Source organism: Silurus meridionalis, chromosome 17, assembly GCF_014805685.1.
Source record: "Silurus meridionalis isolate SWU-2019-XX chromosome 17, ASM1480568v1, whole genome shotgun sequence".
NCBI lineage: Eukaryota > Metazoa > Chordata > Actinopteri > Siluriformes > Siluridae > Silurus > Silurus meridionalis.
In genome coordinates, this window is record NC_060900.1 from 26,496,960 (window position 1) to 26,512,759 (window position 15,800).

The 15,800-nt window shown below is 41.9% G+C and overlaps 2 protein-coding genes across 4 annotated transcripts in view; both read left to right on the top strand.

Annotated features, from left to right (window-relative positions):
- LOC124399499 lies at positions 1-9,399 on the top strand. 2 transcript variants are annotated; one of them, XM_046870421.1, is made up of 9 exons: positions 1-367; positions 1,740-1,913; positions 2,288-2,445; positions 3,002-3,200; positions 4,549-4,645; positions 5,415-5,586; positions 5,685-5,825; positions 8,311-8,459; positions 9,206-9,399. In XM_046870421.1, exons 1-9 carry the CDS (start codon positions 117-119, stop codon positions 9,269-9,271), a joined length of 1,407 nt encoding a protein of 468 aa, XP_046726377.1. In that variant the 5' UTR covers positions 1-116; the 3' UTR covers positions 9,272-9,399. The 2 variants fall into 2 exon arrangements, with proteins under 2 accessions (XP_046726377.1, XP_046726378.1); XM_046870422.1 differs by having other exon boundaries at positions 233-367; positions 1,730-1,913.
- A 4,090-nt stretch (positions 9,400-13,489) lies between these two features.
- The window catches only part of fgd1 (FYVE, RhoGEF and PH domain containing 1), a 65,207-nt gene continuing 62,896 nt past the window's right edge, over positions 13,490-15,800 (top strand). The window contains exon 1 of one of the 2 annotated variants that reach the window (XM_046871189.1): positions 13,490-14,764. In XM_046871189.1, coding sequence (XP_046727145.1) covers positions 14,599-14,764 — 166 coding nt within the window. In that variant the 5' untranslated portion in view covers positions 13,490-14,598. The remainder of the gene's footprint in view (positions 14,765-15,800) is intronic. The other variant, XM_046871190.1, reaches the window with a different exon arrangement.

The window sequence follows — 15,800 nt, forward strand, 5'->3', positions numbered from 1 at the left end:
TGTCGACCGGAAGTTGCGACGTGTCGGGTTTGGGCACGCGAGGTCGAGTTCATTAAATCTCTATACATATTTATATATATTTTTACACAGTTTCTTTCTTTTCTTTTTTTTATTCCATGGACCGGGTGATGTGCACGGTTCCGGTCGTTTGGGTCGTGTGTAGTCTGTGGGCCGCTGCGGCCGCGGATCGAGCTCTGGCGGAAAAAGGACGCGCGGAGCTGCAGAGGCTGCGGGAGTTTGCGGGTCAGACACGCTACGGCGCGTGCTGGTCCAGGGCTCTGGAGAAGGTCCACGCCAACTGCAGGGATTTCTCCGACGACACGCAGAGCATGATCGCCCTGGCTTTCACTCACTGTCACCTCAGAAGGTCAGAATGATCTCTCACACGCACGCGCCATGCGTCCATGCATCCATACACCCATGCATTTATGAATCCATGCATGCAACAATGAATCCATGCATGCAACTCTCTTGATGCTCATATGAAGCTGGATTCACTCACTGCACGTTACTTCATTAAATCAGCAGAACGCATTGCCAGTGGATCCCAGAGCTCTATCCCATAAATCCAGCCTAATTCTCTCTCCATGGAGGAAGGAAACCTTCAGTTTGTAGAGAACACTGACAAGCTTGTTGTCACATCAAATGAGCAGCTCACCTTATTTTTGAGCGCAACCACCTTTTATATCTGAAGACAGATTGAGGTTGAAACCACAGGATAATGAGGCAGTGTAGATTCAAGCAGGTGCTTTTGAAAACCTTGGCGGTGAGACCTCCTAATGATGCCTACACACAAAACTGATTTATTTACATTCATGGCATTTGACAGGTGCCCGTATCCAGAGCGGCTTACAATGGAGCAGCTCAGGGTTTGAGGGTCCAGGAGTGGCAGCTTGGTGGTGCTGAGATGTGAACCAGTAACCTTCCGATCCAAAGTCTAAAGCTTTAACCGCTGAGCTCCCACAAGGCTCTGATTTTATAGATGCAGTAGTGTGAGAAAACAACCATCACTCCATAGAGATGTCACGAACGTCCGTTCCGTTACTCTTCACCAACTGGAATGGTGGAATCCTTCATGGATGGTATGAAAGTGCTCGACAAGATGATCAAGCATCCTCTTGGGTTTCTCAGATGTTCTTTTTTTTTGCCATTAGGTCTCCACAGCACTAATTTGAATATTATAATTGGACACAAGCTAAATATGGCTTGTCATGAATTGGCTGCTCGAGTTGGACAATAGCAGAGGTTCTTAGACCCATAAGGGTTCTGTGAAACGTAGCCAGAGGGTCTCCAAAAAAAAATTGGTGGTTGGTCTATTTATTATTGAGCTGCTTTTCTTTTTTTTTTATTTTTCTTTCTTTCTTTTTTAATTATTTATTTATTCATTTAGAGTTCTCAGCCCATCATATGAATTAAATGCTTTTGATCTGAAATATTGATTATTTATAAACTTGTCAATTTGCATCTATTGTTTGTGGAATGTTCAGGAATGCTTTTTGATCAAAATAAAACGGTCCTAACAAGATTAAACCGGTTTAAACGACGAGCCTAATGTTTCAATAATTGCCTTGTGTTCATAAATAAAACACTCGGTGTTCTCGTTGTAGGTCGCAGGTTTATTGTAACGTATAGCGCAAATACACTTTGGTTAAATCCCCATCCGGTTCTCCATCACTTGTCACAATGCTCCATAAATTACCTTCAGCCTGTACAGTGTCCATTTAAAAAGTTCATTTCAGGTCCGGACGGAGTTTTCCAGAGTGTTCCGAGGGCAGCGACGTCAAGACGTGCACACGTGACATGGACCCCGTCGCGTTTAACACCTACACGGAGTTCTTCACCCACGCCCACAGCATTTGCCATTACCTCCAGAGCGAGCAGTGGCAGCTTCGGTCCGAAAACACCATCCACAGGTGCTCCAGAATCCTGAGTACTGCAAACCATTTCATCTTAATTACAGTTCTGAAAGCTTTAATGTAGTGCAGAGGTGGACAGATTCATCAACACTTACATAAAACAAAAAAACCTCTCGCATCTGTTCATACTTTCAGTCAACTCCATAATTATTGGCACCCTTGCTAAAGGTGAATGAAGAAATGCAAGTAAAATGTGATCCCTACTTTTTAAATGGAATTCAAATGACTTTAAGACAATTGATCTACTCAAAAAAAAAGAGATCTTTTCATATATTTTTTTCAACCAATACTTCTGGAGCTGACTGTTTTAGTGCCAAGAACATCTGAGATTTCTGCAAATGTTTATTTTTCTCATCATGTGCGTGTCTCAGGCTGACGGAGAGTTCGGCCGGTGTCGCCGAGCAGCTTGCATCCACCCAGAGGATGGCTGAGGATCTGGTGGAGGCCCAAAGTGCGGCTCTGAAATCTCAGGAGACCATCCTGCGCAACGGAGAAGAGCTGAAGTCCACGCTGCAGCACTCCACAAGGGGTAAGGAAAACAGGAATATCGTTTTTTTAAACAAGGAAACCATGAGAAAGCAGATCCAAACGTTCATGACTCCTTATTGTAATTCCACCTGCACTGTATGGACAAAAGTTTGTGGACACCTGACTGTAAGATTGGTATCTTATCTTCTTCTTAAATATCCCATTCCACGCTGTTAGAATACGCTCCACTCTTCTGGGAAGATGTTCTGCTAGATGGTTTATCCACGGGTTGAGCTCGTTGAAGGTCTTCCTGATCTCTCTTCGTCTTCCAGTGATGTTCTTCCGCTCTTGAAACGCACGTCCCATATGAAACATCTGGAACGACTCGTGGCAGCATGTCGAACATCTCTGTAACAGATTTGCCCAGTTTCGAGCAGAAGTTTGCTCTTTTGTCCTGTCCGTGATGAATTCACCGTTAGTCTCGACGCTTTTTGATAACACCTCGTAGCGGCTGTAATGAAGGTCATAACAGGATCGGACGTGTCCTGCAGACATTCCACAACGTTAAGAGTAACTATAAACATATGAAAGTATGAAATGTCATTCTTTGATCACAGGTCTAAGGGACGTGTTCGCCGAGATGAAGCATTCTGTCCAGGAGCAGCAGGTGGCGTTCGCCGAGATCTTTAACCGCGTCGCTTTCCTTCAGAGCTTCATCGTGTCCGAGTCGCACACCTTCAGCTCTCTGTTGTATAACGCGCTGGGCTTCTGCGCGTCCTTCCTGCTCACGGCGACACGCCGCACCTCAGGAGCGAGGTGAGTTAGTTTTTTTTTTTTTCTCCTCCTTCTCCTGGATTTCCATCCAGGCTTGTGAGTCGACTACGAAGCCAAGCTTGAATTGATTTTCCCCACATGGGTCTAAACGGAGACCGTGTCCTCCTTTTGTTTCGTCACGTTTCAGCAGATAAACGTTTTTTTTTTTTCGTTTTCATTTGTATAGCGCATTTTACAATGGACATCATCTCAAAGCAGCTTTACAGAGATAAAGCAGCTATAAGGTTGTATGAAAGAATGTGTATATTTATTGTTACCTTCTAAGAACCGAGTTCCGAAGATCCACGAATTTTAGACATCGCCAACCCCCACCCCCCAAACCCCGCCCCCGCAGCCACTATGGTACCGTAGTCAATTTAGACATTATATCATTTTAATACAATGATGTGTTTCCAAATATTTTTATCAAATTTGTTAGTAAAAACACAGTTTCAAATGTTATTCCTAACGTTCCTCAACATTCGGTCCCACTGCGGATTTCCGCGGGTTTCATGATAATCCGCAATTCGCTGTTCCAAATGTGAACCCGCGAATTTTCCGAGCCGCAAATTATCACGGGTTGACTGTAATGGTTTGTCCCTGATGAGTGAGCCAGTGTCGATTCTGAGCTGGAAAAACTCCGAGATGGCATGAGGAAGAAACCCAATAACCTCAAAAACCTCATTAACGAATGTTCATTCGTTGTTGAGGGGTGCAGTAATAGTCGCTTAAATGCAGAACTATTCATGCATCCTGTGGTCATGAGTCATTGTAGTGGACTGTTGATATTAATTACAGCCGCAAAGTTTTAGAGTCGCTCAGCGGCTCCATGGATCTTCAGGGTGTAGATGTGGAACCATCTCCAGCTGCAGTCCACTCGTGAAGAACCCCATTTTGAGGTAGGACTCAGATAAACCAGGCACTAAATGCGCTCAGTGCTTCGGTTATAGCCGACTATAATGGAGTCGCTTCCGAAAAACCGGCAAGTTGAAGATGACCCTCAGATTGGAGTGTTTTTATATTCATAGAGTAGGTTCTTGAAGGATTCCTTGATTAAGCTCACCCGAGGCACTGTAATTAGCTGATAAAAGCATTGGTTAAGAGAGTGACGTGTACTCGCCTGCTCGCACGTGATCACGCTGCACTGTGGGATCCGAAAAGTTTATTATCCAGAGCGAATTACATTGATCTCATTTGAAGAACCGAGGGTTTAAGAGGTCTCGCGTTCGCTTGGTAGCCTGGATTTGATCTCACAAGCTTCTGGTCAGAAATTCAAAAGCTCAACCACTTCCCATTAAACTTCCCATAAAACTGCGTTTATAATCTTGTGTGAAATGATCTTGTCTCAAAGGTTTTTTCTGTTCGGGCTGGTGGCTCTGAATGTTTACCTGGAGCGGATGATTTGTAGGATGATCCTGGAGAATGATGATCCTGGATATCAGCAGATGGTGGGTTTTATTGATTGGCAATAATTTTGTTTTACAAAAAGAGTCATGTTTTCTCACTTTTTCCACTATGACGTGATCCTGAAGTGTTTTATTCCTCTTGTACCAGAGCAGATTTGCAGCCAGTTTGAAAATACGTGAAGGAAATATAGCAATTCCAGCAAAATCTGACCATCACTCCTTGACCTGTCTGTTTTTTCCACTCTTTTTTGTTAAAAAGACAAAAATTTCAGCTTGTGATGTTACAGAGAATTCACACACTCTTTTACTGAACACGTTCCTGTGGTGGAAATCGTTTTTTTTTTTTTTTATATATAAATTTGCTGACACTGGAGATTCGCTCCTTCGATAAACGTCAAATTTCCGAGTCTTTAATGATTTTTCAGAGACACACGCAAGTTCCTTTTGTTTCTATGCAACAGACTTGGTAATTTAACACAAACATTTTCTTTTATTAAACAAATCTATAAATATCGGACATTATTTTGATTCAAAAAACCACCCCTAGCATGTATACCAGCTTTACACACACTCGGTCCTATTTGGACTCCACAGAACGATCATTCAATCATTCGCTGTCTAATTCTGGTGTGTTTTTGCTTAGTTTGTTGCCTAGAAAATCAAATGCGCTGTACAAAAAAAAAAGAGTGCGCCAGATTTAAGAATTCAGCAGTGCTGTGAAATTAACGCTAGTTCGGTTTTCTTTTGCGTGAACGCCCGTTCCTGTTGGATTTGTTTGTGATGTAAGTCAGTGGTTGCCTCTGCTGCACAGGAGCGGATCGCCTTTTTGGTCGGGATTCTCAGGAAGTCCATGGTGGTGACGGCCTGCGTCGTCCTGCTGTACTTTGCGACACGCTTCCGTAACGTGAACAGGGAGAGCCTGGAGATCTTGAGGGAGCTGAAAGAGACTCATACCAACCTTCAGAAAACGTTGAGGAAAGCCGGTACGGGACTGGCGTCGGTCTGGAAATTTTCTTTTGGTTTAATTTATCTGTGTATATATAAAAGTATGTTGGTGTGTGTGTGTGTTTCTCCTCTACAGAACGTCTTTCAGGGTCTTTAAATGACTGGACCAAACCCAGGCAGAAGCAATTACATCAAAATGAGGAAAGCAGTTTGGTCATTCTGCATCCTTCAGGCACCATAGAGGCCACCTTGCCATCTTTTTCTTCCCTTCACAGAAGTAAGCATACGTGTAGTACAAGGCCAAAGGTTTGTAGACACCTGACTGTACGATTCAATTTTTTTTTTAACATCCCAGTCCAGATTTAATCCTCATTTGCTTTTATAATAATATAATATAAGCTCCACTCTTCTGGGAAGATGTTTGAGGGTAATATTGGGAAGATTTGTGCTGACTCAGCCATAAGGGTCAAGTCATATACTGACGTAGATAACATTTATCCCAAATGTGTTCAATAGGGTTAAGGTCAGAGCTCTTCAGATCTTCTTCCACTCAATCCAATTTCTTCATTAAGCTGGCTTTGTGCACTTGTCATGCTGGAAGAGGTTTGGATCTCCTACTCCCACATGGGGGTTAAAAAGAGTTCTATTGTACGAAAGGTGTAGAGATCATAACAAAGGAACGAGGCTGTGGCTAAATGGGGGGTTAATTTGCTTCGTCGTGCGCCACATTTTTAACAAGTCGTCAGCAGGGGTCGAGAAACCAGCCGTGAGACACAATACAGACGATTAAACATTGACATGATGTTCCACGATCAATAATTTATTTTTTTTTTTTTTGTACAACCCCAATTCCGAAAAAGTTAGGATGCTAGGTAAGATGTAAATAAAAAAAAGAATGCTATGATATGCAAATCTTATAAACCCGTCTTTTATTTGCTGTAGAACATAGAAAACATATCAAATGTTGAAACAGCGGTAATGAATCATTTTAAGGAAAAAAAACAAGGTCATTTAAATGTAATAGCTGCAACAAGTCTGAACAAAGTGAGGGCTCGGCAACAAAAAAATCTGGAAAAAGTAATTAATAAAAATGATCAGTTTTTCTTGATTGGGTATAAATAGTGTATTTTAGAGAGGCAGAGTCTCTCAGACGTAAAGATGGGCAGAGCTTCACTGAACTGTGAAAGACTGTGTCTTCCAAAACTCTTGAAAATGATCTCATATTTTACAGCACATATGTAAAGTTTCTAGAAATCCGGAGAAATCTTTGTGCCCAAAGTACGAAGGTGAAAATCAATAATGAACGGTTGTGATCTTCAGGCCCTCGTGCGGCACTGCATTTAAAACGGTCATGATTCTGTAAAGGAAACCTCCAGAAATCATTAAATTTCTATCATGCAAAAATGAAGGCATGCGTGAACATGATTCAGAAAGGCCACCATGCACTCTGGGCCAAAGTGAAAAACAGTTTTGTGGTCAGACGAATAGAAATGTTTATTTCGTTTTGGAAGCCATATACACCACATCCTCCAGACTAAAGAGGATAGGGACCATCTTTCTTTTTATGCTACACAGTTGGCCCTGTCCCAACTTTTTTTGAAACCTGTTGCAGGCATTGAATTCAAAATGGATTTATTTCTTCTTTAAAATTATATATATTCTTTGTTTAAACATTCAATATATATTTTTTAATAAAATATGGACACATGAGATTTGCAAATTATTGCATTCTGTTTTTATTGACATATTTTACACAGCATTGGGGTTGTAAGTAGACTCTGCAGACGTTGTGCAATCGCAGTACAGATGACACAAAGGGGCGACGGTTTAATGCTGTTTGAACTAAAGAGACGCTATCGCTTAGCCCAGGTTCTGTGTTTGCTGTACGTCCCGTTCGAAAGAGACATGGTGTGATTGCGTGATTGAGACAGTCACGAACGATAATGCTTATCTGTATTTTAACGAGTTGTGTAGCTGTGTGCATGTGAAACTCAAACATAACGTGTGTGTCTGTGTGTAAAGGAGGATTTGGGAAGGAGGCAGGTGAATTTTATCCTCGGAGCTTCAGGCTCCTGAAACAAGGCCAAAAGTTGCGTTTTGCTCGTCTTTGGCATTGAAGAACACGTACTCGTTTCATCCCAAACTGTTACCACAAACCATTTCTACCTTCATCGGTACCTGACTTTACTTACTATAATAATAATTATAATAATAATAATTTTTTTTTATATAGTGCCTTTATCTCCAAGCATAAAAAAAAAATACAAATTCTTAATAATAATAATAATAATAATAACAATTACATAAAAGCTTTTCAGAAAAAGTACGTTTTAAGAGTAGATTTTTAAAACCCTAAAAGATTCAGACTGTCTAATCTTAATGGGAGAATTGCTGAATAAGCACAAAAATCTAGTGAAACATCTTCCCGAGAAGAGTGGAGTTTATTGGATCAGGAAATTGGGACTAAATGTGGAATGGGATGGTGTGTGTGTGAAAACTTAGTCAGGTGTCCACAAAATCCATATTATGTATAATGAGTCTATAATTACAATCCTAAAACTGTATTTATTAACGCACTGAGATTTGAGTCACTGCAAAATAAAACTGTACTTTTAGTTTTTGGATGAAAAAACTGTGTGGTGGGGTTCAGGGCCATTTCATTTCTCCACCTTATTTAATGCTCGTTCCTGGGTTCAGGGTTCCTGGTTGATCAACATGAACCATATTTTCCCTTATCATTAATAAAAATTCGTGTTCCTCAGGCCGACAACAGGAAAGTTTCGTTCCGCCACTGGATGCTCCAAACGCTTCAGATTTCCCCAAAAGACGGCAGCGGCGTTCCTCAGGCCCTCGTGCGCGCAACTCTACGACGCTCGTCTACAGCGTGTTGGTGGACGACAGCCACAACCAGGTTCGCATCTCGACTCCTGCAAAACAATTTCACGATTAAACCTCTCCGCTTCCGGTTCCACAGGAAGTCAGGAGACACCGTCACAGTCTGAATGAACGAACGATGCACTATATGGTCAAAAGTTTGTGGACACCTGAGCATAAGATTATTATAATCTGTTCTAATAACCTGAACTCTCCTGGAAAGATGTTCCTCTAGATTTTTGTGGAGATTTCAGCTCATTCGCTGAAATCCTGTATTGATGGAGGTGAGGTGAGGAGGCCTAGGGTTCAGTCAGCTGGAAAAATATATTCCTATTCAATAGGGTTGAGGTCAGAGCTGATATCTTCACAGAGCTGACTTCGTGCACATGATTGAACAGGTTTCTAGTCTCGTACTTCAAGTGATAGGAAAATGTCATGGTACTCATTTCAAGACTCGGGTGTCCCAATACTTTTGTCCATAAAGCGTATCGAGATAAAATGCTCCCTCTGGACCGTAATAGTGTTTATTTTTTATAAACCAGAGATGTTCGAGGAATGAATTCCAGACTATATTCTCCGTAGTCCACCAGCACATTCCAAACATTCCTTCCTAATTCCCAGGTATACCTGGAATTCCCCAAAGTAGCCCCTTTGCAAATTCCATTCGTTCCATTCCTGCAGAGATCTATAATCCTAACTCTGGGAGATGCTATCGCACATTCAAGGTTTGTTTTAGATTTCATGTCATTCGTTCACTAATGCGGATCGATTCCTCGCCTACAGCCGAGGTACAGCCTGAGGAGCAGGAAATCTTTATGCGCGCTGGAGCCGAATGGAGACCGAGACTGATCCCGATCTCTCCAGGAGGACGTCTGTATGGGGTGAAGAGGTGTGTGTACTGGACAACCTGTCACGGTCGAATTCTTCATGGATTTTATTGATTTTTTTAAAATAAATAAATGTGGTTTTAATAATCAGTTTGTTTATATTTGTGATGAATGGATTTGTTTTTTATGACGTCATGGAGCTCTTTCAAAACCTGTCATCAAACTCCCTCAGCAAGGCTACCACCTTCTGGAGAGATCCTTTCATTGCTTTTTTTTATGCACAAAGACTCATAACATACCGGTCCAGCGAAGTACAACCGACAAAAAGAACACGTGCAAAATATGACAAACGTATCAGCACACGTGGTTCTTCTCTAAACTGTTCCCACAAAGTTCTAGGCACACAGTTGTTGAAGACGTCTTTTGGATTTTTCCATTCGCTTGAAAACCCAGACCTGTTCCTTCATGTGCACAAAGCCAGCTCTATAATGATCTGCTTTCCATGGGTTGGAGTGGAAGATCTCCTGCTGTAGAGCTCAAACCCTATTGAACATGAAGGAATTGGAGCACTGGGAAATTTGGGAAATATTCTAAGTTTGTAACTTAACCAGGAATTTATGTGAATGAATTGGAAATTTGGGGAAATGTATATAAACTGTATCATATTCATACATTTTGCTTTTTGTTTGATCATAAACTGATGAATATTTAAAATATTTACATTTCAAAAATGGCATTTTTATATCTGATTTAATTGTTAGTATAATTTTGTTGCCCAATGGCACAATTTATTTTTTCAACACTCTTTATTAACATTTTGAAACTTTAAAGACACAAACATATATTACAATAAAAATTAGATAAATATCAAAAAAAGTAAATAATATTTAAAAGGGGGTGGGGTTACATATTAAGCATACATTTATAGACATACACATATATAAACACACACACACACACACACACACACACAAAGATCAAAGATATACATACACATATATTTATATGTACATATATATATATATATATATATATATATATATATATATATATATATATATATATATATGTGTGTACATATATTTATATGTGTATATATATATATATATATATATATATACACACAGTTTAAAGATATACAATATATATAACAATATGAGTTTTTCCAAAGCCAAACAATGAGAAACTTCTTCAGAATTTATTATTTGAAACATAAATCTATGCAATATTTGTGTCATTTAGATGGAAATTTGTTTTGACGTATAGGATTTAAGAAATGATGTGCTTTATGTGATTGAGAAAAGGGGGCGTGGCCTCAGTAACCTTGCAGTAAGTGTTCATGTGATTGATGAAGGTTCAGGGTAGAAATTCGACTAAAATGACATTTAAATCTGGTTGTTTTAACCAAAATTATCATGCAAGATTTATTTTATTTTCACTACATTTAAGTTCCCTCTTATAGGCTCCCCTGCAATTTTGTAAATTCCCAGTTTATTCCTGTTAATCCCCATTCATTTGGAAAATTCCAACCCTAATGTTTCCAAATCTCTGTACAAACGAATTGAGCAGAAGAGTGGAGATGTTGCTATAACAGCAAATGGAGACTACGTATGAAATGGGATGTTCAAAAAGAAGATCTTATGCTGAGGTGTCCACAAACTTTTGCACATATAGTGTAGCTGTATACATTGTATACATTTGTTTTTTTATCTTTGACTTGCCATTTCTTTCCTTACCCACAATGCTCTTTAACTACCTGGGTATTCTTTATACACTTTCGCTCAAACAGATCATTTTCCAAACCTTCAGCTTTCGTGCTGACGCCATCAAGAGCTGAACCCGAGTCATCTGGGATTGCATCCTGGGAAACCGAGAGCTTGGCGTTTGTACCCATATCTTCTCTAGGTATACGCTGGATTTCTCACTAACGTGATCTTGGCCTCCACTTTATTCGGCAGGTGTCCAGATACTTTTGACGGTGCACAATGTAGCTGTGATTGCTTCTGTTATTCGTGGCAATGAATCGGACGCGCGGAGTCGAGTCTTTTCCAAATAACGTGATGCTGAAGATCAGTGATCGAGAGCTGCTCACGTCAGACTGTTTTCACGTGAACATACACTTCAGGGTGGAGCTTTCAGCTGATCTGGAGCTGCAGCTGTATGTGTTCTTTGCACGCGCTCTCTTCACTCTTGACCTCGGTGACCTCCCGCACGTACATCAAGACTCTGCGCTCATACGTGACTCCGGCGGTGGTATGTGAAGTCCACGCCTCTGGAATATGAGCTGCTTATTCAACGTGAATGGATCAAACGTGCACAGGAGATGCTTAGTCTTGCTCTCCTCACTCACAATTAATTTTATTCATGTTCAGTCATTTTCATTCGACCTCCTGAACAGATCCATGTATCTTAATATTTTATTAACATCATTTATATGGTCATTTTAAAAGTTAGTTTGAAGCGCATGTATTCTCTGTTTGCTGTTATAACAACCTCCATTCTTCGGAGATGATGTTCCACTAGATTTTGTGGAGATTCATTTTGCCACAAGAGTTAATTAATTCAGGTACTGATGTAGGTGGGGTGAAGAGGCTCGGGGTGCAGTCCGCATGAAAAATTCATCCTGAAGGTGTTCAATAGGATTTATAGCGCTACAGCAGGAGATCTTCCACTCCAACCCATGAAAGGAAGATCTTCGAGGAGCTTGCACACAGGGGCATTGTTATACTGGAACAAGTTTGTGTCTCCTAGTTCAAAGGAAGAATTTCCATGCTACTGAATCCAAAGATGTCGTATACTCTTGAGTGTCGTGAACTTTTTGTTGAGGAACAGCATATGGCTGGAGAAGTCAGGTGTCTGGATACATTGGGAAAACCCCTGGAAAGCACACAAGCTTTGTGCACAGGGGTATCATCATTCTGCATCAGGTTTGGGGAAAAGGAATTGGGAAACTTCATTTAAGGGCATCTAAAGACATCCTATACGCTTGTGTGTCGACGAAGAACCACGTATGGCTGGAAAAGTCAGGTGTCCCAATACTTTTGAAAATGCCTCGGTTTGTTATCATTAATAATCTCATTTGTGGAACGGCATTCAAAACTGTATTTCAGATTACATTCAAGGTCAAACCAAACCCAAACTGGGTGTATATATATTTTATCTCTAAGGTCCTGGAGCTCAACTCATGAGTACCATCACAGGAGGTCATGACCTTTTACTGGCTTCTGTTTCCATTATTCTCCACAGACCATGTGGGATTTCCATGCAGTAGATGTTCAATGCAGGGAATAAAACCCACCACAACATCTATTAGAACACATCGGACCATAAAATACAAAGGGATTTTAACACACACAAACACACACACACACACACACACACACACACACACACCGAGGGAGAGAGTGAGTGAGTGGAAGAGATTCTTTCAAATCCTCTGAGTTTTTCTTCGCATCAAATTTCAAGCCTAAAAACCCATAGACTGGGGGGAGGAAGAAAAACCCTAAATGAGAACCAGACTTTGAAAAGGAGTAGGAGGAGAAGAGGAAGAGGAGGGTTTAGGTTTGAGATGTCCAGAGGCGTGATCCAAACTGCATTCTAGACTACTAAGTAGTTACTTTGACACTAGTATTAGTAAAATAGTATCATGTAGATGGTGTAGTATGAGGATTCACCGTATATCACTGTTTTGCCTGTGTTTGGGAATCGATTCGCGTGATGATTCAATCCAAAGAGTCATTTGGTGATGTCGGAAAGTGAGTTATGCTCCACACACATACGCACAATATGTTTAGTGTATAGTTTTCAGTAACTGGTGCTGTTATATAATAAAAATATGTCTAAACCCACCACCACAACACCACCAACCCCCACTTCCTTCCACTGAGTCGATTCTCTTTAATGAATCGGTTCGCGTTAATCAAAATCTCGATTCGTCCAGTTCAAAGAAGATGCAGAAGAAATACATGTTGTTTTTTCTTTTTTACACTTTTATCTTTTATTAAATTAAATTTTGTGGATTTGTTAAATGAAACCTGCTAATTATTATTATAATTTATTTATTTTGTATTTTATTATTATTGTTTAAATATTATTATTAAATGAAAGGGGCACAAGTCACAGAAACACCTTCAGCAAACCAGTGGAGGAAAAAATCTCTTTCAATGTGATCCGCCTGAACCGAGTTTAATAAACGAGTCGATCGAAAGGAATCGGCTCAATTTTGGAATCGCACATCACCTTTCAGGGGGACTGGTTTGGGGAAGCAGGAGGAGGGCTCCAAGGGATCCAGAAGGAAGGAGCTGAGACCTCAGAGGGCACTTCTGGAAGTGGGATCCGACTGCACGGAAACTGCGCGGCGCACGAGCTCCACGGCTTCTCCTGCGGCACCGGACGCGCGTTTTGGAGAAGACCGACGGATCAGAGCTTCTCAGAAGGTCTGAATGCAGTCCGGAGCTGAATACAGCTGAGTGTGCACATTTCCCAGGAGCGGACCGGACCGGATCGTGTGCGGTGTTGCGGAGGCGCTCAGAACCCTGCGGCCAACTTTAATTTTTCCTCGTCCGTGTGACCGAGAAGCAACTTTCTGACATGGCTATTGTTCTTCTCCTGGCACTTTGGAACAGTCGGTGAGATCTCAACCCCCAGGCCTTCTGAACAAAGACGTGGCAGGAAGATGGATTAAAAAAGTTATTTTTTTTATTGTTTTGCGCTCGTTTTTAGTTTCATGTCTTTTCTTTTTTTCTTTTGTTTCTTTTCTTCTGGCACGATGGCAACAAAAAGGAGTCTTAGTAGCCTCGTAGTATTATAAGAGATGAAACGTGTAAAGTAACGACTTGAACACACACACACGTACACACACGCGCACGTACATATACACGCGCTTTAAATTGTTTATTTATAACGCAAAAATGCGCCTTTTTTAATTTCCCGCAAATAAATAAATAAATCCAGGCCCGAGTTGAAACCGGATCACAGGGGTCGTTTTAGTGTGTGTAAAACACCTGGATTGAGCTTTTCTTCTCTTTCATGGAGTTTGACGCCGTCCAGAGAGCCACCGATGGGATTTGTACTCCACAGCTGGATGGCGCGCCGGCGGATAGCTTCTGTTTGACCGGGACTCCGTCCAGCTTCCAGATCGCCACCGGGTCTGTACGCGCGGCTCGGAAGGGCACCTGGAGGCAGGAGCGCACCACTTTCAGCAGCACTGTGATCCTTTTCTCTTCTTGGTTTGTTTGAGTGTGTGAGTGTGTGTGGATCGTATCACCATCATCATCATCATCATCATCATCATCAATTGTATCCAACCCCGTGCTCCTGCCCAGCAAACGGCAGGATTGCAGGCAGGCAATGCAGCTGAACCGGCCCAGGAGCGCGCTGATTGGCTTCAGCTCGCCACCGCCGCAGCCTCCACCGCCGCAGCCGCCGTCCGACACGCACCCGAGCTTCTCCAGCCAGTTCAAGGCCATGCGCTTTTCCTACCATCTCAGCCCTCAGCCCGGATCCCGCAGAACCGGTGAGTGTGCCTGATGCTCTCTTCCATCTCCATCTTCATCCCTCTCTTTATCTCTCTGAGCTTGGATTCTGCATTCACACAAGCCTTGATGCTCAAAATGCGCACTCGGTATTTCAGCGTTTAGGGCATTGTCTCAAGGACACACACACACACATACACACACACACACACACACACACACATACAGTGCACGTTTCGAGAGATCCTCAAGACACACGGTGGTTTGTCTTTTTTTATTATTACTCCATGACTCACCTGCAGGAAGACGCGGTTCGGTGCACGCGCATCCCACGTTCCTCAAATGTGCACCAAAAAATAAATAAATCCAATAAAATAAAAAAAAAGAACGCTCAGGGTGAAAGACGTGACATGCTTTATGCAGCACGCGTTGAGAAGCCCAGTGCACGTGCGCGCACATCCTAATGAAGGTGCACGCGGTCGTTTAATGGTCTGGTCCAGGAATGCAATCAGTGACATTGGTACGCTTGGTGATGCAACATGATCATGATGGCATTCACGTGGCTCCCTGACCATGCACGAGCAGAACCCAGAAGACGCAGCATGGTTATGATGGCATTCACATGACATCACACCCCACATTTTCTTCTAGAAGGTCCAATTCTAAATGTATTCCTCCATTGTTTGTTATTATAAGCTCCACTCTTCCAGGAAGACTCCCAGTGGATTTTAGAGCGTAGGGATTTGTGGTCATTCTGCTTCTAGGGGCTTTGGAGAAATCTGGCACCGATGATGTTTGAGCAGGTCTGTGGTGCCATCAGTGTTCCAGTTCATCTCAAAGATCTTCCGTGGGGTTGAGGAGGTCGGAGGTCGGAGGTCTGGTTTTGCATCTTAATTGAAGTAACCTGACCATGAATGAAGAGAACCCAGAAGATGCAACATAGTTATGATGGCATTCATGTGGCTCCCTGCCCATGCAAGAGGAGAACCCAGATAACCCAGAACATACAGTATGGTTATGATGGCATTCACGTGGCTCCCGGTTCATGCGAGAGGATATGTTGTACACACGTACACA

Bases quoted from the DNA above. Each gene is read 5' to 3' on its own strand.
- LOC124399499 (XM_046870421.1), top strand. From the start codon at position 117: ATGGACCGGGTGATGTGCACGGTTCCGGTCGTTTGGGTCGTGTGTAGT. The intron at 368-1,739 runs GTCAGAATGATC...AGTTCATTTCAG, and splicing joins ACTCACTGTCACCTCAGAAG to GTCCGGACGGAGTTTTCCAG. The intron at 5,826-8,310 runs GTAAGCATACGT...CGTGTTCCTCAG, and splicing joins TTTTTCTTCCCTTCACAGAA to GCCGACAACAGGAAAGTTTC.